The sequence below is a fragment of the Capricornis sumatraensis genome, chromosome 14 (genome assembly GCF_032405125.1).
Source record: "Capricornis sumatraensis isolate serow.1 chromosome 14, serow.2, whole genome shotgun sequence".
Classification (NCBI taxonomy): domain Eukaryota; kingdom Metazoa; phylum Chordata; class Mammalia; order Artiodactyla; family Bovidae; genus Capricornis; species Capricornis sumatraensis.
In genome coordinates, this window is record NC_091082.1 from 78,691,322 (window position 1) to 78,713,992 (window position 22,671).

General features: G+C 38.7%; 1 protein-coding gene across 2 annotated transcripts in view; it reads right to left on the reverse strand.

The window, feature by feature from the left end:
• The window catches only part of DTL (denticleless E3 ubiquitin protein ligase homolog), a 49,776-nt gene that overhangs the window by 18,583 nt on the left and 8,522 nt on the right, over positions 1 to 22,671 (reverse strand). For both annotated transcript variants that reach the window (XM_068986412.1, XM_068986411.1), the window contains 8 exons: positions 19,768 to 19,829; positions 19,562 to 19,682; positions 11,252 to 11,317; positions 9,793 to 9,905; positions 7,930 to 8,003; positions 6,157 to 6,260; positions 5,751 to 5,855; positions 1,339 to 1,451 (listed from right to left, as the gene is read on the reverse strand). In XM_068986412.1, coding sequence (XP_068842513.1) covers positions 1,339 to 1,451; positions 5,751 to 5,855; positions 6,157 to 6,260; positions 7,930 to 8,003; positions 9,793 to 9,905; positions 11,252 to 11,317; positions 19,562 to 19,682; positions 19,768 to 19,829 — 758 coding nt within the window. The remainder of the gene's footprint in view (positions 1 to 1,338; positions 1,452 to 5,750; positions 5,856 to 6,156; positions 6,261 to 7,929; positions 8,004 to 9,792; positions 9,906 to 11,251; positions 11,318 to 19,561; positions 19,683 to 19,767; positions 19,830 to 22,671) is intronic.

A 22,671-nucleotide genomic window follows, 5' to 3' on the forward strand; every position in this document is an offset into this window, starting at 1 on the left:
GCAGAAAAAAGAATGTAGGTAAGATAGTGAGGGAAGGAAAAACCAGAAGATAATAAATATGCAGCACAAGACCAGATTATGAAACAGAAACACTAGTGCTAGTCACATAAAGTTTAAGGCTCAAGTAAGAAGAATTTTATAGACAGGAAGTTATGTAAAACTCTTATCATGAGAGTCTTAAGTATATATTTTATAAGAAAATTTTCATTTAAAAATACAGTAGGTGTGTGTGAAGAAAAAGAGGCAAGGTAAACAAAAAAGCATCTTGGATAGAACAATATCTCCACCCTGTGATCATCAAGTTTATTGTAACTAAAGCTTTTGAGAAGGTAGTGTTACATTAAATTAAGCTGAAGAATTATGCCTCATATCTGATAGGATCGACCCTTGTCCTGCATTAAAGATATGACTTCCTAGAAGTTGGCAGGACTAAAGATGACACAATTGCCTCCTGAAAAGGGATTTAATAATATTGAACCTACAGGTCTATGAAGTTTCAGTCACTATGATTCTAAAAGCTAAAATCAATAAACTTTGATCATTTATCTCACCAATGTCTATGACATTTATGAAACTATAGGTCAATCCAGAAGATGATGATTTCTAGCCCTAGGAAAACCTTAATGCTCTTTTTCTTTGAACTCAGACATTTCTATAATTAATTATTTCCTAAGAGCCATTTTCCATTGGTTAGCAAGTGCTACTTGTATTTCAATTTTCTCTGCTTGACTTCAAATGAATAGCTTTAAACTTCTTAGCCTATAGTAGCTGCTTTAGAACCACTATTTAAAATGTAAAAACAAAAAATTGTAAATTTGTACAACAGGAACAGGTAATCTGTAAAATAAATAAATGAATAAATAATGCTATTAAAGAAATACAAAACTGACAAAGCAGCCACAACTGTTTTAATAACCTGACAACTAGCCACTTAGAGGAGAGTAAAAAATACAATTATTACATGAATATTTTTGAATGAGTGTTTTGTGCAAGGTTCTACGGGTGACTGGGGTGTAGGATTCAAATACTGTACTCTGTTACTGTACCAAACTAATACAAAGTTTTATGAGAGTCTGAAAACCCAGGGCAGTAAGGCAGTACAGCATGTTTTTCCAGGAAGCAGGACAAAGTATTTAAGAGTCTTTTCAGTCTTCTGAATTCTCAACTTCCTCATAATCTGTAAATCTGCTGGAGGATTTGTATTTAGATTCTGAGAAGTGTACCGTGAAACTGTGATATATTTTGTCACAGTTAGGGTGAAGTTTCAACTGTATTAAGAGGCAAAAAGCAATTTTTCCTTAACATCTGATATAGAAAGGCTAAAGTTTGGTAACTTACCTTCCAGATGTAGGCAGCTTCATCACTTGAGCCACTGACTAAAAACTGGTCATCTGGACTAATACTGGATTTAACATAAAAGGTAGAGTTCTGATGTCCATTGAAGACAGCCACTGCCAGAAGGAAAAAAAATCAAATTATTTCTTTTTATTTCCAGTTTTCAAATAAATGCAGACAGTATACATATCCTAATAAGTTTTATTAATGTACTGACTAATGAAGCAGATGGTCAAGTCAGTCAGCAATTAAAAAAGAACTGGACAATGGCAGAAAAAGAAAGGAAATCCTAGGAAAAGGCTTTATATTAGATCCAATCTCATGATCTAAGGGCTTCCCTGGTGGCTCAGAGGTTAAAGCATCTGCCTACAATGCAGGAGACCTGGGTTTGATCCCTGGGTCACGAAGATCCCCTGGAGAAGGAAATGGCAACCCACTCCATGATCTAAGCCCAAATACTTGGTATGGAGTTGGCTACTGAGAAGAAAGTGACAAAAAATATTCTTAAAGGAAGAACAGAGGCCAGTGTCCAGTCCTTTAGTAAAAATGCCTTTGTTAGACCCTCTCTTTCCACCCCAGGCTAGGTTTTTTCCATTGCATTAAACATTGGTCTTTCTTCCTCTTAAACTTCAAACCTCTTAAGGATACATTCCACAAATATCTTTTTCTTTCCTCACTACACTTCAGACTTTATAATGCTTTGAACAGAGGAAGTCTTCAAACATTTGTTGTATGAATAGGTAAAAATCAGTGAAAGGAGAGTTAAGATTTATGGATAGTTTATCTGAGATGTGGTAACCTTTAAACTTGACTTTAAGCAGGCTGAAGAGTAGAAGTGGCCAATGAGGTAAACTATATATTCATATGTAAAATACTCCAACAAGGTTAGGTTTAGACTTCGTACTATCCAATCTAGCATAATGTGCTTGATATGTTAATTCCATCCTAAGGAGACCAAAACCTGAGGCCTCAGGCATCAGAACTCTACTAGGAAATAAAAGAAAAAAAACATCTCGGTCATTGGAGAATTTAAGGATACATTCAGGAAGGAAAAAATACTTCACTGCAATCTTCTAACGGAGTGGGGGAAAAACAATTATTATTGGAAGGACTGATGTTAAAGCTGAAATTCCAATATTTTGGCCACCTGATGCGAAGAGCTGACTCATCTGAAAAGACCCTGATGTTGGGAAAGATTGAGGGCAGGAGAAGGGGATGACAGAGGATGAGATGGTTGGATGGCATCACCGACTCAATGACATGGGTTTGGGTGGACTCTGGAGTTGGTGATGGACAGGGAGGCCCAGCGTGCTGCAGTTCCTGGAGTTGCAAAGAGCCGGACACGATTGAGCGACTGAACTGAACTCAACTAACAGCTTTCCATAACTACTCACAAAAATCTCTTCCTTTTGCTAGAATAAAAAATTGGATTAAAAAAACAAACTTTGTATTTAAAGCCCTTCAAGAAAAACCCTGCATGTCAAATACACTGCCACATCACATACTGCAACTGCTAAAGTTAAGCAAGACATGAATCAATTCAGATACATGTATTAGAGTTACTATAACAGATAAATCCTCACAAAATAAACAGGATCCTTTATTCTGAATGCAATTCCAAAACTATAACTGTTCATCCTCCTCAGCTCTTAGCTATGAATGGAAAACTATAGACCAAATTTTCCACTAAACTCTTAAGTATTTATTGCCCTCTGCTGGTCTAAGAAAGCCAACATAAAGTTCACAGAAAAAAATTCCTTCTAAACCTATATTGGCTTTAATTAGTTTAACTGTTGACAATTTGAGCTCTTAAAATGCTTCATTAAGATGCTTTAATTGCCAACATCCGCTGGATCAAGGAAAAAGCAAGAGAGTTCCAGAAAAACATCTATTTCTGCTTTATTGACTATCCCAAAGCCTTTGACTGTGTGGATCACAATAAACTGTGGAAAATTCAGAAAGACATGGGAATGCCAGACCACCTGACCTGCCTCTTGAGAAACCTGTATGCAGGTCAGGAAGCAACAGTTAGAACTGGACATGGAACAACAGACTGGTTCCAAATAGGAAAAGGAGTACGTCAAGGCTGTATATTGTCACCCTGCTTATTTAACTTCTATGCAGAGTACATCATGAGAAACGCTGGACTGGAAGAAGCACAAGCTGGAATCAAGATTGCCAGGAGAAATATCAATAACCTCAGATATGCAGATGACACCACCCTTATGGCAGAAAGTGAAGAAGAACTAAAGAGACTCTTGATGAAAGAGGAGAGCGAAAAAGTTGGCTTAAAGCTCAACATTCAGAAAACTAAGATCATGTAATCTGATCCCATCACTTCATGGGAAATAGATGGGGAACCAGTGGAAACAGTGTCAAGACTATTTTTTTGGGCTCTAAAATCACTGCAGATGGTGATTGCAGCCATGAAATTAAAAGACACTTATTCCTTGGAAGGAAAGTTATGACCAACCTAGACAGCATATTGAAAAGCAGAGACGTTACTTTGCCAACAAAGGTCTGTCTGGTCAAGGCTATGGTTTTTCCAGTGGTCATGTATGGATGTGAGAGTTGGACTACGAAGAAAGCTGAGCACCGAAGAATTGATGCTTCTCAAGTGTGGTGTTGGAGAAGACTCTTGAGAGATTCAACCAGTCCATCCTAAAGGAGATCAGTCCTGGGTGTTCATTGGAAGGACTGATGCTAAAGCTGAACCTCCAATACTTTGGCCACCTCATGCAAAAAGTTGACTCATTGGAAAAGACCCTGATGCTCGGAGGGATTGGGGGCAGGAGGACAAGGGGATGAAAGAGGATGAGATGGCTGGATGGCATCACTGAGTTGATGGACATGAGTTTGAGTGAACTCCAGGAGTTGGTGATGGACAGGGAGGCCTGGCGTGCTGCAATTCATGGGGTTGCAAGGAGTCGGAAACAACTGAGCAACTGAACTGAACTGAAGATGCTTCAGAGTCGTCCTTATAAACATCACTTAGTATAATAAAATGCTGTGAACTAAAGGTATAGAAGATCAAGTACTGAGTTCAGGACCTTAAGTTTTGAAAAAGACAAGCAATTATTAGATCTCTCTTTCTCTCACATACACATCTGTCAATTTCTAATGAACATACCTATCTGCCTACCTAACTACCTATCTATATATGAAAGCCAATAAAACAATTTCAGGAGTACAGAGGAAAGGTTACTAAATTATTAGTTAAGTGGCCTTGGGCATATTTGTTTGATGGCAGAACAATCAAATTTAAGGCCCCTTTTGGTGTCCACACATAACAAAATGATATAGAAAAAGCTCTTGGACATCTGATAATATGATTAGGCTTTCATCTTCTAGGGAAAATTTTTGAAGAGTTTGTTTTATATGGCTAAATAAACCAGGAGTTGTTCAAGTTCTAATTTCAATCAAGGAGACAGCAAGCAAAGTTATAAAACCTCTTTCCTTTTCTAAACATTCTTACTCTTGTTTAGACAACATCAGTTTAATGCCCTAACACAGGGCATTAAAAATGCCACGTATGATACTGTCATAGGTACTGAAGTCCTAATAATGGCTTGGGGTCAGTCTTAGAAAACTTCTGTAAATGCCCAGCTAAATTCTGCACTATTTCAAGATTTCTTTTTTATCAATGCATCTTATTTTAGTGGGAACTGGGTAGCTCTAGGGATTGGTTATAGAATTCAAAGTTGTTTTCTGACAGTTATATATGAGAAATAAGTAGGTAGGTTACAAGTATGTAGCTTGCTTAAACAACTGATAATGTCCTTAAAATGATATAACTCTAATCCTCTTGAGAATATGCTTGAGAAACTAATTTTTAAAAATGTCATTTATTAGCTTTATATATTCTACTTATAAATACATGTAATATATATAAATATAAAATATGTAAGCTTTTTATAGTCCACTTATAAATTATATATTCCACTTATAATTTTCTTAAAGAAAAAAGAATGATTAGGGAAAACATCCAGAGATAAAATAGCTTCTGTCCAACATTAGGGAGAAGGCTGAGGTAGGTAGGAACTATTTTGAGGGCTTAAAACTAAGCCCCCTAACTTTAACAAATAACCCACTCAGAGGACAAAAGCTGAACAGAACAGCCTTCTCTATCCCACAAATATTGAAATAATTTTAAGTATACCTAAAGGGGCATAATTTCGGGAAAGACTTACTATTAAAATTAAGCCAGCACATGGAGCAGGATTCTGTTCACTTGTGAAATCATCACAAGATAAGTACATCTATGAATTAAAACATCACTGGAGCTAATCAAAGACCCCAAAGCACATATATGTCTTCATAAATTCAGTACAGAGAAAACAAACAACATTAAACTATCATTAATGAAAAAAATCCATATTATTTTTAGGAAAGAATTTGAATGACTAAGATCCTACTTGGAGAAGTCTTTAATCCAGTCATATTGAACATATAGATGTTGTCATCTGTGCAGTTAGCAAATAAAGTGGAGCCAGTAGAATCCAAAATCAGACTTGAGTATCCTGGAAAAAGGAATTTGAGTTAGCAAGCGCTGATGACAGAGTAGATTGGAGGTGAAAATTATCTTTTTAGATCACTTCATAAGAAGTATCATCAGAATTCTTATTCCCCCAAATTTCTACAAACCAAAATTATTCTAAGTTTTTGTAACTTCAAAAAGATACTTTCATATACTAGTTTCTCAAGTCAACTGAGAATAACAGTTGCTGAAAACTAGCTTCATATTTATTTTAAAATTTTGACAAAACTTAGATATCTATCCAAAAAAGCCCTACAAGAGTCCTACAGAATACAAAGGCTTACCTAGTTTTCGAGTGCTGCTACCTGGGTACAGGAAAGACTTCGATGCTATGGGTTCCTGTCGATAAGCAGTATAATTCTTACGTAAATCCCATATTTTGATTATGCTAAAAATCAAGGTGAAGAAATAGTTATTTTGTAGTCCTTTTCCAACACCAATCAGTTTCAACTATGTTTGAATGTGAAATGACTTTTAATCTAATTTCTCTGGCACATAAACCATCTACAGTGAGGATATTTCATTGGGAAACAGATTGAACTATCTCATACTCTTGTCTCCAATGTCAGGCTAACAATTCTAGTAGAACGGAAACAGATGTGTTCTGACCCACAGATGGGTTGCCCTGAGTTTACTTGAAGAGAGCGGAAAAGGAAGATGAAGGTTGAGTGCTGATAGTCATTGTTTCATTGTTTTCAGAAAAAAAAAAAGGAACACTTCCTAAGCCTTTAGCATTCCGCATGTAACCTTTGACATCATTAAGTAGGAAACTGTGTCCTTATGGTTGGATCTCTATACATTAACTCTTTAAGAAATCTAGTCTAAACAAACTTTCCTGTGAAATAGAGTATTTTTACATTTCACCTATTAGGATGATTTTCCTAATTTTCGAGATCTACTTTGTAAACAACTTGAAAACACAAGCTTGGTTATAAAAGGGCAGTATTCCTTGGAAAGAAAGCTTTCACAAAGAAAGCCATTTACAAATATAACTAATAACCTTTAGATAATCCTTCATTTGTGCCTGAGAATTTGGTCCACAGAAGAGTTTTAGTGTTTAGAGGACACAACAGAAATCTCAGTTTATTAAACCATATTTTTAAATTAAAATTTTTGAAGGGAAGGATATCTTGGGAGATATAATGGGCAAAAAGAGGGCAAAGAAGAATATTTTAAAAAGAGCGAGCCCCTATACTCAATGAACTTAAATTTCAACATAGTAAAAAATCAAGAAGTATCACAAACTTATATGGAAGCCCAAAACTCAGACCAATCATGGATGGAAAGTATGATTAAGTCCTTAGGCCTTAACATCAATTTAGTTAGAGTACTCCCTGAAATGCCAGCTACATGCCTCGAATCGAGTTCCATCTTTTAGGATACTACTAAAGTAGAGAAGATAAAACCCAAAATATAGGCATATCTCATTTCACTGTGCTTTGCAGATATTCCATGTTTTCACAAATTGAAGGTTGTGGCAAGTCTATAGGTACCATTTTTCCAACAGCATCTTCTCATTTCATGTCTCTATGTCACATTTTGGTAGCTCTCCTAATGTTTCAATTTTTCATCATTATTATTTTTGCTATAGTGATCTGTGATGTTACCATTGTAATTGTTTTGGCATTTTCCAGCAATAAAATATTTTTAAATTAAGATCTGTACATTGACTTTTTAAGACACAATGCTATCTTACACACAACAGACTACAGTAAAATATAAACATATCTTTTAAATATAATGGAAAACCATTGATTAAATTATGCAGCACACAAGCAAGTTACCATCAAGCTTCTCTGTAACAGCAGCAGCAGCAAGTGCCAACGCTGCTCGTGACAGACAATGTGCTAACTATGACAATTATCTCATTTAATTATTTGAGCAAGAGTCCTAATAACTAGATATTTTCCAGTGTGATCTAGAGTTCTTCTCAGCTGGGTACTATGTTGAAATTTAAAAGCACACACATTAAATTACAATGGGATTAGGTGACTTATCCATCACAGTTCATGAAAGACAGCTCATCAAAAGAACCAATAAATAAAGACTCTTCTTACCCATCCACGGCTCCTGCTGAGACTAATGTGTTCTCATCTTGAAAGAGGACCACAGTAACACTCTGTTGGAAATCCTAATAGCACAAGGAAGAAAAAAAAAAGAAGGAAATCCTATTTGGGGTATAACAATCTTCACTATTAAGAGACCAAGGCGCTAAAATGATACCTTTATCCCCTAAACTGAACTAGGCTAAATCTTTCCCCAGCAATATCAGTCAAACATATATTGTAGACCAAGAAGTAATTTTAGCAAGAAAATAACCTAAACATCAATTTATATCATACTATGAACATTCTGACTTGCATTCAAGAAAAAAACTGGTGATTAACACAGTATTTTAGTACCTAAGTCTATTGGCTATACGTAAAGTCATTCCTACTGTGTATCCTTAGGACACTCATTTAACTTGTGCATGTTTCATTTATAAAATGTTGATATCTTCCCAGATTATTATATAGGAGTGTCAAGAATTATAGATAAAAGATGGTTACATGCTCTGAAAAATCTAAAGGAGCTAGTGGAATTTTACCTCCTAATTAAGACGCTTACTCCTTGGAAGAAAAGTTATGACCAACCTGGATAGCATATTCAAAATCAGAGACATTACTTTGCCCACAAAGGTCCGTCTAGTCAAGGCTATGATTTTTCCAGTGGTCATGTATGGATGTGAGAGCTGGACTATGAAGAAGGCTGAGTGCCGAAGAACTGATGCTTTTGAACTGTGGTGTCGGAGAAGACTCTTGAGAGTCCCTTGGACTGCAAGGAGATCCAACCAGTCCATTCTGAAGGAGATCAACCCTGGGATTTCTTTGGAAGGAATGATGCTAAAGCTGAAACTCCAGTACTTTGGCCACCCCATGCAAAGAGTTGACTCACTGGAAAAAACTCTGATGCTGGGAGGGATTGGGGGCAGGAGAAGGGGACCACAGAGGATGAGATGGCTGGATGGCATCACTGACTCGATGGATGTGAGTCTGAGTGAACTCCGGGAGTTGGTGATGGACAGGGAGGCCTGGCGTGCTGCGATTCATGGGGTTGCAAACAGTCGGACACGACTGAGCGACTTAACTGAACTGAACTGAATCGATGTTAAGTTTTCTTGGCCCCAGAATCTGATGAAATGTCTGAAAAGTTACTCATTTTAACTTCATCTGGCTTCCAAAGACTACATAGTAGCCCTGTCAGTTTCCATTCATGCCAATGTAGTTTAAGCCCTAATGTTTTAGCAACCACACATCCCCAAAATATTAACTTAGACCCTACAGAACAGGAATACTAGAAAAATAAATTAAGAAACACTGATAATTTCTTTTTTTTTTTTTAAGAAAAAAGCTATATTATGGGCACTGTTTGAACTCTGACTGTAAAATGCTAAAGAGGTACTTATATTTTCCCCAATATTTCTCAAAATATTTTGAAATCTTTTGCCAAGTATGTTTTTTAAAAAAACATAAAAAAACTCACATCTGTTCAGCAGTTTGTATTATGAAAACAACGGATTCCTTTGCCCTACAGAATATGGCACCATGGCACTTAATATGCTTTTTAAACCACACATCTCCCTCTCCTAATGAGTTATTCTACTGTAGATGATATGCATGCATGGAGACCTCTAGGGATGAGTTTCAGGAAACTGAATTTTTAACATATTTCCCAGGTGACTCCGTTGCACTCGAGAGTTTGAGAATCAGTACTGTAGGTACTGAATGAGTATCAAACAATAAACCACTGGTATCAAGAAGAAATAAAGACTCTCATTCACTAACTGAATCACTCTCATTTAATGCCCAACAAACTTCCCAAAATGAGACTCTATGATGCTGTCAAGATCTGCACACATGTACACAGCTATAAAACCTTACCACAGAAGGAGCAAGCCCTTTGGAATTCTGTTTCTTCTTAGGTTTTGAAGGGGTTTGCTTGTCTAAGGTATTATGAGCTCCACTGATTTGGTTCACTTGCCTGTAAAATCCATCTGAAAAATATTTTTTTCAGAACATAATTGGTTTAGGTTTCAGAAATTTATTCCCATGCTGAATGTAACATTTATATATAAGATCTCAAAATTATATTGTTTTAAATTAGTAAAACTAGAAGCCAGCAGGGTCACTGTACTATAATCTCTTGTGTGAGATTATAATATATAAAAAGGAAATAAGCACATGGATATGTATAGCAGCTTTATTCTTAATTGCCCAAATCTGGAAGCAACCAAGATGTCCTTCAGTAGGCGAATATATGAATAAAAGTGTGGTATAAGTAGACAATGATACATCATTCCATACTAAAAAAAAGAAAATGAGCTACGAAGTCATGAACAGACCTTTAAAGATGTATTACTAGGTGAGAGAAGGCAATCTGAAAAGGCTATATATACTCTAGGGATCCAATCATATGACATTATGATAAAGGCAACACTATGGAGAGAGTGTAAAAGATCACTGATAGCCAGGGTTTAGGAGGAAGGGTATGATGACTAGGTGGAGCACAGAGGATTTTTAGGGCAGAGAAACTACTCTGTATGATACTGTAATGGCACACCCATGCCAGTTATACACCTGTCAAAACCAAGAGCACGTATAATACCAAGAGTGAACCATAACATTAAGCAAGCACAGATGGACACTGGGTGATAATGGTGTATCAGTGTGGGTTCACCAGCTGTAACAAATGTCCAACTCTGGTGCAGGATGTTGACAGTGGGAGAGACTGTGAGGACAGGGGGTAGATCCATACAGAGAACTCTATACATTCTGCTCAGTTTTGCTGTGTATCTAAAGCTGCTCTAAAAAATAGTCTATTACAAATAATTTTTAAAAATAATGATGTAAGCAGGGAGAAAATCACTTATTGTTGTTCAGTTGCTAAGTCATATCTGACTCTTTTTGCGACTCCATGTATTCTAGCCCATCAGGCTTCTCTGCCCATGGGCTTTCCCAGACAAAATATGGAGTGGGTTGCTGTTTCTTTCTCTGAAAGCACTGCTTTCTGCTTAATGGCATTAGGGGGCAATGTGAGTATAATTAAATTTAATTTAATCCAATTCTTTAAAGTCCTCGAATTTTTAAAATTAAAATGAAAGATCATGTACTAATAATTGCAATCCCATTGATAATTTAGATAACTGGCATTATAGTTCATAAGGTAAATATGGAGGGTAATACTTGAAGAAATCACTAAGAACCTGGGAACCAAACAGAAGAACTAGGGATTATGAACCTGTGCCCCCTGGTGGTAAACAGGTGAAATCACCAATTCTTTCATTCAAAATTATTATGGAGCAATACCACATTTGTCAAAATTAAAATGGAACTAGATTACCTTTTTTGTTGCACCTGGTATCCCAGACCATAATGTTGCCATCTCTACCCCCTGTACAGAAGACAGCTGTAGACATATAAATAGTTTATCAAGAAGTTAACAAAACCAGTCAATGACACATGTATTTCAACTTATTAATAAGGTTCCAAGGGTATCTATTATATGCTTGGTACTGTAATTGGCACTGGAGGCTAAAAATGATAAAATATACAGCTCAACACAAATAAGAGAAAACAAAGCTGTGAAGGAAAAGTATTAGAACTCAAAATGCTTACATTGAGCAAAAACTTGATAGAATAAACCTCTGTAAGTTTTCCTAAAGCCACATGAAATACTATATTATATACTAAAGTTATAGTAAGAATAATGATAAATAAGCACTAACCAAAATATACGGAGTCCTTACTAAGTTCTACACACTATCCTTTTTTATAGATGACTTTTTTAAAAGAACACCTCAATGAGAATTATTACCCTCATTTTATAGATGAGCAAATTAAGGCATAGGGAGGATAAGTAACTTGCAAAGATTATTTTTGGCTTATGTATCTACAGCCCATACTCTGAATTTCCAAGCTGTATTCTCAGTATAAAATTATAAACTAGATCAATATAAAATTTGTGAAAGGAGTTGCCTCTGGGGATGGAAAAAGGGCAGTGACATTGGAGGAAGAAACACAGGAGGAACTCCAATTTACCTGTCACATGCTTTCCTCTTTAAAAATTAAACCAAAAAAAGTATGCTTCCTGTATGAGTGACCACTTACCAAGTTAATCCACCTGGATTAATTTGCAGCCAATGTAGACAGATTAATTTGATAAGTGCTCAGGTCAAAATACAAAAACTATTTGAGGGCCCTACAGACACTGAACAAAAACATGCAATTTTTGGAAGGAAGTCAACCACTGAATCAACTGACTGGCCTAGGCTAAGTTCCGGGTTTTTTGTGGTTTTACCTTGAGGGCAGCCAGAGTTGTACCATAAGGACCAAGCAGCTAAAGTGGAGGAATTAGGAAAAAGAGTGGGGCAACGCGAGCTGTAAGCAGCAGCAGGAAACTCTGGAGAGGGGAGACAATGGGAAACCCTAATACTGTGTTTATACTTAGTGCAAGTCTCTGGCTGACTCCTGAACCGTGTATGTATGAGCTGTAAGAACTGAACTGAGATCTGATCTTCTGAACTAACTGCTTTCCTACAGGTTTGACCATGCAGTTTGAAATCAATCAATCAATCCAGTCGTTCAGTCGTCCTCAACTCTTTGCGACCCCATGAACCACAGCACGCCAGGCCTCCCTGTCCATCATCAACTCCTGGAGTCCACCCAAACCCATGTCCATTGGGTCGATGATGCCATCCAACCATCTCATCCTCTGTCGTCCCCTTCTCCTGCCCTTAATCTTTCCCAGCATCAGGGTCTTTTTCAGTGAGTCAGCTCTTTGCAACAGGTGGCCGAAGTATTGGAGTTTCAGCTTCAACATGAGTCCTTCCAACGAACACCCAGGACTGATCTCCTTTAGGATGGACTGGTTGGATCTCCTTGCAGTCCAAGGACTCTCAAGAATCTTCTCCAACACCATACTTCAAAAGCATCAATTCTTCTGCACTCAGCTTTCTTTATAGTCCAACTCTCATAACCGTACATGACCACTGGAAAAACCATAGCCTTGACTAGATGGACCTTTGTTGACAAAGTAATGTCTCTGCTTTTTAATATGCTGCCTAGGTTGGTCGTAACTTTTCTTCCAAGGAGTAAGAGTCTTAATTTTGTGGCTACAATCACCATCTGTAGTGATTTTGGAGCCCCAAAAAATAAAGTCAGCCACTGTTTCCCCATCTATTTGCCATGAAGTGATGAGACCGGATCCCATGATCTCCGTTTTCTGAATGTTGAGTTTTAAGCCAACTTTTTCACTCTCCTCTTTCACTTTTGTTTTTTTAATATATAAATTTATTTAATTGGAGGTTAATTACTTTACAATATTGTATTCCTCTTTCACTTTCAAGAGGCTCTTTAGTTCCTCTTCACTTTCTCCCATAAGGGTGGAGTCATCTGCATATCTGAGGTTATTGGTATTTCTCCCAGCAATCTTGATCCCAGCTTATGCTTCTTCCAGCCCAGAATTTCTCAAGATGTACTCTGCATATAAGTTAAATAAGTAGGGTGACAATATACAGCCTTGACGAACTCCTTTTCCTATTTGGAACCAGTCTGTTGTTCCATGTCCAGTTCTAACTGTTGCTTCCTGACCTGCATATAGGTTTCTCAAGAGGCAGGTCAGGTGGTCTGGTATTCCCATCTCTTTCAGAATTTTCCACAGTTTATTGTGATCCACACAGTCAAAGGCTTTGGCATAGTCAATAAAGGAGAAATAGATGTTTTTCTGGAACTCTCTTGCTTTTTCCATGATCCAGCGGATGTTGGCAATTTGATCTCTGGTTCCTCTGCCTTTTCTAAAACCAGCTTGCACATTTGGAAGTTCATGGTTCACGTACTGCTGAAGCCTGGCTTGTAGAATTTTAAGCATCACTTTATTAGCGTGTGAGATGAGTGCAATTGTGCACCAACTCTTTTCTGAGCAACATAACAGAATTCAGAGTCCAACATACCATTCCCAACGCACAGGGTACAATCTTAAATTATCTGCCTTATAAAGAGCCAGGAAAATGAGTCATTCTCAAGAGAAAAGTCAACAGAGGTCAACCTCAAAACGACCCAGATACTGATTTATCAGGTCCAGTTGTAAAATAGATATAACTATGTCAAGTGAGATAAAGAGACGATCAATGAAAAAGATAAGAAATCTCAGCAGAGAAACAAATAGAACTTACCAAAAACAAATGGAGATTTTAGAACCACCACCCACAACTTCTGAAATGATAAAATTCACTGGATGGGCCTAAGAGCAGAATGGAGGGAACAGAGGAAAAAGTCTATGAACTTGAAGACAAATCAACAGAAATCATTCCATCTGAGGAAGAGAGAAAACTAAGACTGAACATTACGCTAAGTAAAAGAAGCCAACAACGTATTGTATGGTTCCATTTACATGAAGGCATAATAGGCAAATCTATAGAGACAGAAAGAAAGTAGGCTGTATAAGGCTGTGGAAGATGGAAAGTACTGTTAATGGCTCTGTTTTCTTTTTGGGCTGATGAAACTGTTCTAAACTTGGACTGTGGTGATGACTGAACTTTATAAAAAAATTAAAAATCACTGAAACATACATAGTAAATGGGTGAATTTTATGGTGTGTTAATTATATCTCATTTAAGAAAACTGAAAAAGATGAATAAAGCTTCAAGGATTCATGGGACAATTTCGGAAAGTCTAGTACATGAGTAATTGTGGAGTTCTAGGAGAGAAAACTGGAACTGCCATATGACCCAGCAATTCCAATCCTGGGTTATATAAAAACAAAAACACTAATTCAAAAAGAAACATGTATCCCAGGGTTCATGGCAGCATTATTTATAATTGCCAAGATATGGAAACAACCTAACTGTCCATCAACAGATGAGGACTATGAAGATGTGCTGTGTATACACACATGCACACACAATAGCATGCTACCCAGCCAGAAAAAAGGATGAACTTTACCATTTGCATCAACATGGATAGACCTGGAAGGTATTATGCTAAGTGAAGTAAGCCAGACAAAGAAAGACAAATAATATCACTCATGTGTGGAATCTAAAAAATAAAATAAACTAGTAAGTATGATGGAGAAGGCAATGACACCCCACTCCAGTACTCTTGCCTGGCAAATCCCACGGATGGAGGAGCCTGGTAGGCTGTAGTCCATGGCGTCACTAAGAGTCGGACACGACGGAGTGACTTCACTTTCACTTTTCACTTTCATGCATTGGAAAAGGAAATGGCAACCCACTCCAGTGTTCTTGCCTGGAGAATCCCATGGACAGAGGAGCATGGTGGGCTGCTGTCTATGGGGTCGCACAGAGTTGCATACGACTGAAGTGACTTAGCAGCAGCAGCAGCAGCAGCAGGAGAGAAAACAGGGCAAATATTTCAAAAAATAGCAGAAAACTTCCCAGATTGGGTTAAATCATGAGTTCAGTTTCAGATATGCTCAATTTGAAGTCCTACCAGAAAAGTGAAAGTTGGAAATATAATCTGGTTCAATATAAGTAGAGCAAAAAACAACACTGGAATAAATGAGACTGCCCAGGGAGAAGGTACAGACTGAAAGGAAAACATGGGCAAATACCAAATTCTGGGCCATGCCAGCTGGAGAAGGCAATGGCACCCCACTCCAGTACTCTTGCCTGGAAAATCCCATGGATGGGAGGAGCCTGGAGGGCTGCAGTCCATGGGGTCGCTGAGGGTCAGACACGACTGAGCGACTTCCCTTTCACTTTTCACTTTCATGCATTGGAGAAGGAAATGGCAACCCACTCCAGTGTTCTTGCCTGGAGAATCCCAGGGATGGGGGAGTTTGGTGGGCTGCCGTCTCTGGGGTCACACAGAGTCGGACACGACTGAAGCGACTTAGCAGCAGCAGCAGCACTTCAAGTTAGGTAGAGAAGCAAGAGTTCACAAAAGTACTTACGATGGGATACACAGAAATACTGAGAAACAGAGGCAGTGATATCACAGGTTCCAAGGAAGAAAAAATTTTCATGAGGTTTAAAATAAAAGGCCAAATGTACCAAATGTTGACCAAGTAGAAAGCAGGCTGATTTCAGGAAGAGAGCTGGGAATGGAAAACAGAACCAAACTGAACTAAATTAAGATGAGGACATTTAACCCGATTTTGATTACTCTTAAGGGCTCAGAGGTTAAAGCGTCTGCCTGCAATGCAGGAGACCTTGGTTCGATCCCTGGGTCGGGAAGCTTTCCCTGGAGAAGGAAATGGCAACCCACTCACAGTATTCTTGCCTGGAGAATCCCATGGACGGAGGAGCCTGGTGGGCTACAGTCCACGGGGTCACAAAGAGTCGGACACGACTGAGCGACTTCACTTTCACTTTAAGAAGGCAATGGCACCCCATTCCAGTACTCTTGCCTGGAAAATCCCATGGACAGAGGAGCCTGGAGGGCTGCAGTCCATGGGGTCGCTGAGGGTTGGACACGACTGAGAGACTTCCCTTTCACTTTTCACTTTCATGCATTGGAGAAGGAAACGGCAACCCACTCCAGTGTTCTTGCCTGGAGAATCCCAGGGATGGGGGAGCCTGGAAGGCTGCAGTCTATGTGGCTGCACAGAGTCGGACACGACTGAAGTGACTTAGCTTAGCATAAGAAACTTAGAAGAGACAAGGAAATAAGAAAGGGTGATAAGATAGGGTGATAAGATGCTCTTTTAGGGACAGGCCACAGATATGCTTGCATTTTTCCTAGGAAGAGCCAAGAAAAGGAAAACTGTGGAGACATAAGTGATGGCATAAGGTCTTGGGGGAGGATCAAGAATGCTTCTCAACATTAGCAGCACACTGGAATCCCTTGAGGAATTTTAACAAAATAGATGCCTGGCCCACCTCCAAGAGATTCACACTTAATTGGTATTTTAAAAAAGCTCCCTAATGTGTGCAACTGAGTCACATTGCTATACAGCAGAAATTAACACATTGTAAACTTCAATAAAAAAACAAACCAAAAACCTTTCCAGGTGACTAATGAGTCAGGGTTGAGACCCAGTACCCTAGGAAGAAAGACTGGTCTTAAATTGGATAATGAAGAATGAGAAAGAAGGTACAAATTCAAAGATAATGTAGGAGGGGTAACAGAAATATACTTGTAATTACTTTTAATTATCCACTAGTAGTTCTAGCACCCCTTGGACCACACAAAAACACATCTGGGAGTAACTGACAATGAAAAATGAAAACATTTTCTGGGTTTTAAGGTGGTAGATATTTAGGGGAGGTAAATTACACTATTATTAATATAACTATGTCCTAACAGGGTTATTTGTATCCTGCTCATGCAGGGCTGAAAGAACTTGATCATGATCTTTTCTACCATGTTGACTACAACCCCTCAAAAACCAAGAACCCCCACCAAGCATTTATATGCTCCTCAGTTTTGCTTTTTGCATCTGCTGCTGTTATTTTGTGCATGCACATCACATCTCATTTTTATGCTCATGAGGAGATCAAACTATTCAATCCTAAAGGAAATCAACCATGAATATTCAGCAGAAGGACCAATAATGAAAGTAATATTTTGGCCATCCGATGTGAAGAGCCAACTCATTGGAAAAAACCCTGATACTGGGAAAGACTGAGGGCAAGAGAAAGGGGCGACAGGGGATGAGATGGTTGGATGGCATCACTGACTCAATGCACTGGAGTTTGAGGAAACTCTGGAAGACAGTGAAGGACAAGGAAGCTTGGCATGCTGGGGTCCATGGGGTCACAAAGAGTCAGACATGACTGAGTGACTGAACAACAACAACAAAAATGGTTTTGTGGTTAAACAGGATATTTATCTCACTAAATGAACATTCAGGGAGATAAAAATGACTTTGCCTAAGGATTTAGAGGCAGAAATCAGAATAAAACATGGGGTCTTCTATGTATGGTGGTAAAAATATGCCCTGCACAAGAACACTTGGCTGAAGGAGAAGGGGTTAAAATCTGTGTTTTAGCAATCAAACTAGATGGCCCTGGGGGCAGTGTCCCACCAGACTAATTCATAATGGGGCAATTGTGGACTACTGGGATCCAAGATAAGGTTTGTGCTTTTTCTACTAGACCTCACTAGCATAGATTCAGTGCACAGAGTTTTCAAAATTAAGCAAAGGGACTGAATGATAATGGTGTTTTCCTTCTCTGTTTGTTTGTAAGTAAGATTATGGCATCTGGTTCCATCACTTCATGGCAAATAGATGGGGAAACAGTGGAAGACTTTATTTTTGGGGGCTCCAAAAATCACTACAGATGGTGACTGCAGCCATGAAATTAAAAGACGATTACTCCTTGGAAGGAAAGTTATGACCAACCTAGACAGCATATTAAAAAGCAGAGACATAAGTTTGTCAACAAAGGTCTGTCTAGTCAAGGCTATGGTTTCTCCAGTGGTCATGTATGGATGTGAGAGTTGGACTATAAAGAAAGCTGAGCGCAGAATTGATGCTTTTGAACTGTGGTGTTGGAGAAGACTCTTGAGAGTCCCTTAGACTGCAAGGAGATCAGTCTTGGGTGTTCATTAGAAGGACTGATGTTTAAGCTGAAACTCCATTACTCTGGCCACCTGATGCAAAGAGCGGACTCACTGGAAAAGACCCTGATGTTGGGAAAGATTGAGGGCAAGAGAAGGGGGCCACAGGGGATGAGATGGTTGGATGGCATCACTGACTCAATGGACATGGGTTTGGGTGAACTCCGGGAGTTGGTGATGGACAGGGAGGCCTGGCATGCTGCGGTTCATGGGGTTGCAACGAGTTGGACATGACTGAGAGACCGAACTGAATTGAAACAAATTTACCTTAAGAATTAATACATTTCCATGACCTTATTTTCATAAACTCAGAATGAACTCTGACACAAGTGTAGTAAACTAGAACATAAACATATCTAACTTTACAAAATAGATGTGCTAGGGAAAAGGTATACAGATATAAAAACTACGTCATGTATTTTCTCTTCATGGTTCTAGTCTCAATAGCAACTGATTTTTTTAAAAGTTCAAACCAGTTCCACAACTCGGTTTAGTATTACTGAGTGCTCAGGTGAATAAAGGAAAATATTCCTTTGAAAAACAGAATATTTTTTAATGTAAAGGAGACTATAATGTTTATTTCTATTATTATGAGACTGAAGTCAGATGGACCAGCCACTTCTTTGAGGTTAAAGTTTGTTGTCTCACTCTCATTTAGTGAGAAACAAATGGAAGGAGGAAAAACAAACAAACAAAAAAACCAGAAATTAAGAGCTAATTCAGACACCCCTGCTAAGTTTTTCCCTAGCTACTATAGTACTATTCTGTGTTACAGCCCTCCTTAAACCTTCTTTCCTCATTATAATAGTTAAATAAATGTAGAAAGATTAATTTTGAGTAATAGCTGGAAACAGAGGTTATCGTGGCTATTTGTGAATTTTTATCTTATCTGTAAGATCATAGAAAAAAATTATCTGAAGATGCTTGACTTCTAGGGACAAGTTAGAGGCAATATCCATTAGAACAGGACTAAAATCCAACTTGATTTGATCGAGGTTTCCAGGTCATCTTAAGAATCTCCATCATCTATGTAGGGAAAGGTGCAAATCTGATAGGTACAAACAACTGTAGCTTATTACTTCACCATGAAAGAGGTTAAGGACATGAAAGAGGATAAGCACATACTTACCTTTCTCAAACTTAGAAAAGGCAACTGACTTGAGGCTACACTGATGACCTTTGCAAGTTCCAATCAGCTCACCAGCATTTACATCCCAAAATTTGGCTGTCTGATCACCTGCTGCTGTAACCTTTCAAAAATAAGGTATCATGGTTTAATAAAACAACCCTTTACCAGTATTTACCCAGATTCCCCCCAAAATGAAAGTTACTTACAAGCTTAAATTCACCAGGGACCCAGGCCAAGTCAAAGACAGCATTCCAGTGAGCCATCCACTCTAAACGAAGAAAATGGTGAATATGACATGTCTAACTATGTTCTGTGGTAGCCATACCAACAATTTAAATGGCTTGAAAATTGTAGTAAAAACATCAGTGGTCAGTACAGTAATGTCCATGGGCCAAAGAGAATTTGTGGATTCACACACATTATGCATTCCCTTCACTACCTCATGAAACTACCATCTGATATCAAGTTGCTTTCCATGAGGGGATATATTCTCTAAAACAGTATTTGTGAAACATTCTAAAAACTCTTCATCATGCTCTCTGAAAGGAGTCTAAAGTACTTTGACATTCAAAGTTCTGCTCATGTTGGCCTCTCTCTCACTGTGCTCTATGTACCTTATTCCAATCAAACTGCATCACTCCCTCTACCCACATTACTTCTGACGCTTTCCTATCTTGAGGCCTTTGCAAATGCTTTTCCCTCTATTTGGAGTGTCCAATTCCACCTGCACTCGTCTAAAATACCACAGTCCACCTTAAATGTCCCATCTTTTATGAAAAATTTCCCTCACCTTCTTTACTAGATGAGAGCTTTCTGTAACCCGTGTGGTGTTTTCTTTGTATTTCATCTACATCTAAAGCCTTTTTTCTTTGAGTTTTTTTTCAAACACCTGAATTTGTTGTTGTTGCTGTTCAGTTACTAAGGCATTTCTAACCCTGCAACCCCACGGACTATAGCACACCAGGCTCCTCTGTTTTCCACTATTTCCCGGAGTTCCCATGCTCAAATTCATGTCCATTCAGTCACTGATGCTATCTAACCATTTCATCCTCTGACACCCTCTTCTCTTGCTCTCATTCTTTCCTAGCATCAGGGTCTTTTCCAACGAGTTGGCTTTTTGCATCAGGAGGCCAAAGGATTGAAGTTTCAGTTTCAGCAACAATCCTTCCAATGAATATTGAGGGTTAATTTTCTTTAGGATTGACTGGTTTCATCTCCCTGCAGTCCAAGGGACTCTCGAGAGTCTTCTTCAGCACCACAATCTGAAAGCATCAGTTCTTTGGCTCAGCTTTCTTTATGGTCCAACTCTCACATCCATACATGATTACTGATAAAACCATAGTTTTGATTATATGGACCTTTGTCAGCAAAGTGACGTCTATGCTTTTTAATATGCTGTCTACGTTGGTCACAGCTTTCCTTCCAAGGAACAAGTATCTTTTAATTTCATGGCTGCAATCACTGTCCACAGTGATTCTAGAATCCAAGGAAAGAAAATCTATCACTCCTTCCACTTTTTCTCCTTCATTTGCCATGAAGCGGTAGGACTGGATGCCATGATCTGAGTTTTTAGAATGTTGAGTTTTAAGCCAGCTTTGTCACTCTCCTCTTTCACCCTTATCAAGAGGCTCTTTAGTTGCTCTTCACTTTCTGCCATCAGAGTGGTATCATCTACATCTCTGAGGTTGCTGCTATTCTCCTGGCAATCTTGATTGCAGCTTGTGATTTATCTAGCATGGCATTTCACATGATGCACTCCATATATAAGTAAAATAAGCAGGGTAACAATATATAGCCTTGTCTACCTCCTGCCCCAATTTTGAATCAGTCAGGTCTTACCTCCTGGTTTGTACTGATCTAGTATTCGTATCTCTTAGAATTTTCCAGTTTGTTGTGATCCACAAGTCAAAAGCTTTAATATAGTCAATGAAGCAGAAGTAGATGTTTCACTGGAACTTCCTTGCTTTTTCCATAATCCAACCAATGTTGGCAATTTGATCTCTGGTTCCTCTGACTTTTCTGAACACAGCTAGTACCTCTGGAAGTTTTCAGTTCATATACTGCTGAAGCCTACCTGGAAGGATTTTGAGCATAACCTTGCTAACATGTAAAATGAGCACAGTTGTATGGTAATTTGAACATTCTTTAGAACTGACCTTCTTAGCGACTGAAATGGAAAATGACCTTTTCTAGTCCTGTGGCCATGGCTAAGTTTTCCAAATTTGCTGACACACTGAGTGTAGCACTTTAATAGCATCATCTTTTAGGATTTGAAATAGCTCAGCTGGAATCCTGTCACCTCCACTAGCTTTACTTACAGTGATGCTTCCTAAGGTCCACTTGACTTCACACTCCAGGAAGTCCAGCTCCAGGTGATGACCATACCACTGTGATTATCTGGGTTATTAAGACTTTTTTCTATTCAGTTCAGTTCAGTCGCTCAGTCATGTCCGACCCTTTGTGACCCCATGAACCACAGCATGCCAGGCCTCCCCGCCCATCACCAACTCCCAGAGCTGACCCAAACCCATGACCATCGAGTCAGGGATGCCATCCAACCATATCATCCCGCCGTCCCCTTCTCCTCCTGCCCTCAATCTTTTCCAGCATCAGGGTCTTTTCCAATGAGTCAGCTCTTCGCATCAGGTGGCCAAAGTATTGGAGTTTCAGCTTCAACATCAGTCCTTCCAATGAATATTCAGGACTGATTTCCTTTAGGATGGACTGGTTGGATCTCCTCTGCAGTCCAAGGGACTCTCAAGAGTCTTCTCCAACACCACAGTTCAAAAGTATCAATTCTTCGCCATTCAGCTTTCTTTATAGTCCAACTCTCACATCCATACATGACCAATGGGAAAACCATAGCCTTGACTAGACGGACCTTTGTTGGCAAAGTAATGTCTCTGCCTTTTAATATGCTGTCTAGGTTGGTCATAACTTTCCTTCCAAGGAGTAGTCTTTTAATTTCATGGCTGCAATCACCATCTGCAGTGATTTTGTACAGTTCTGTGCATTCTTGCCACCTCTTAATTTCTTCTGCTTCCGTTAGGTCCTCACCATGTCTGTCCTTTATCATGTCCATCTTTAGGGCATGGGATGTTCTCTTGATA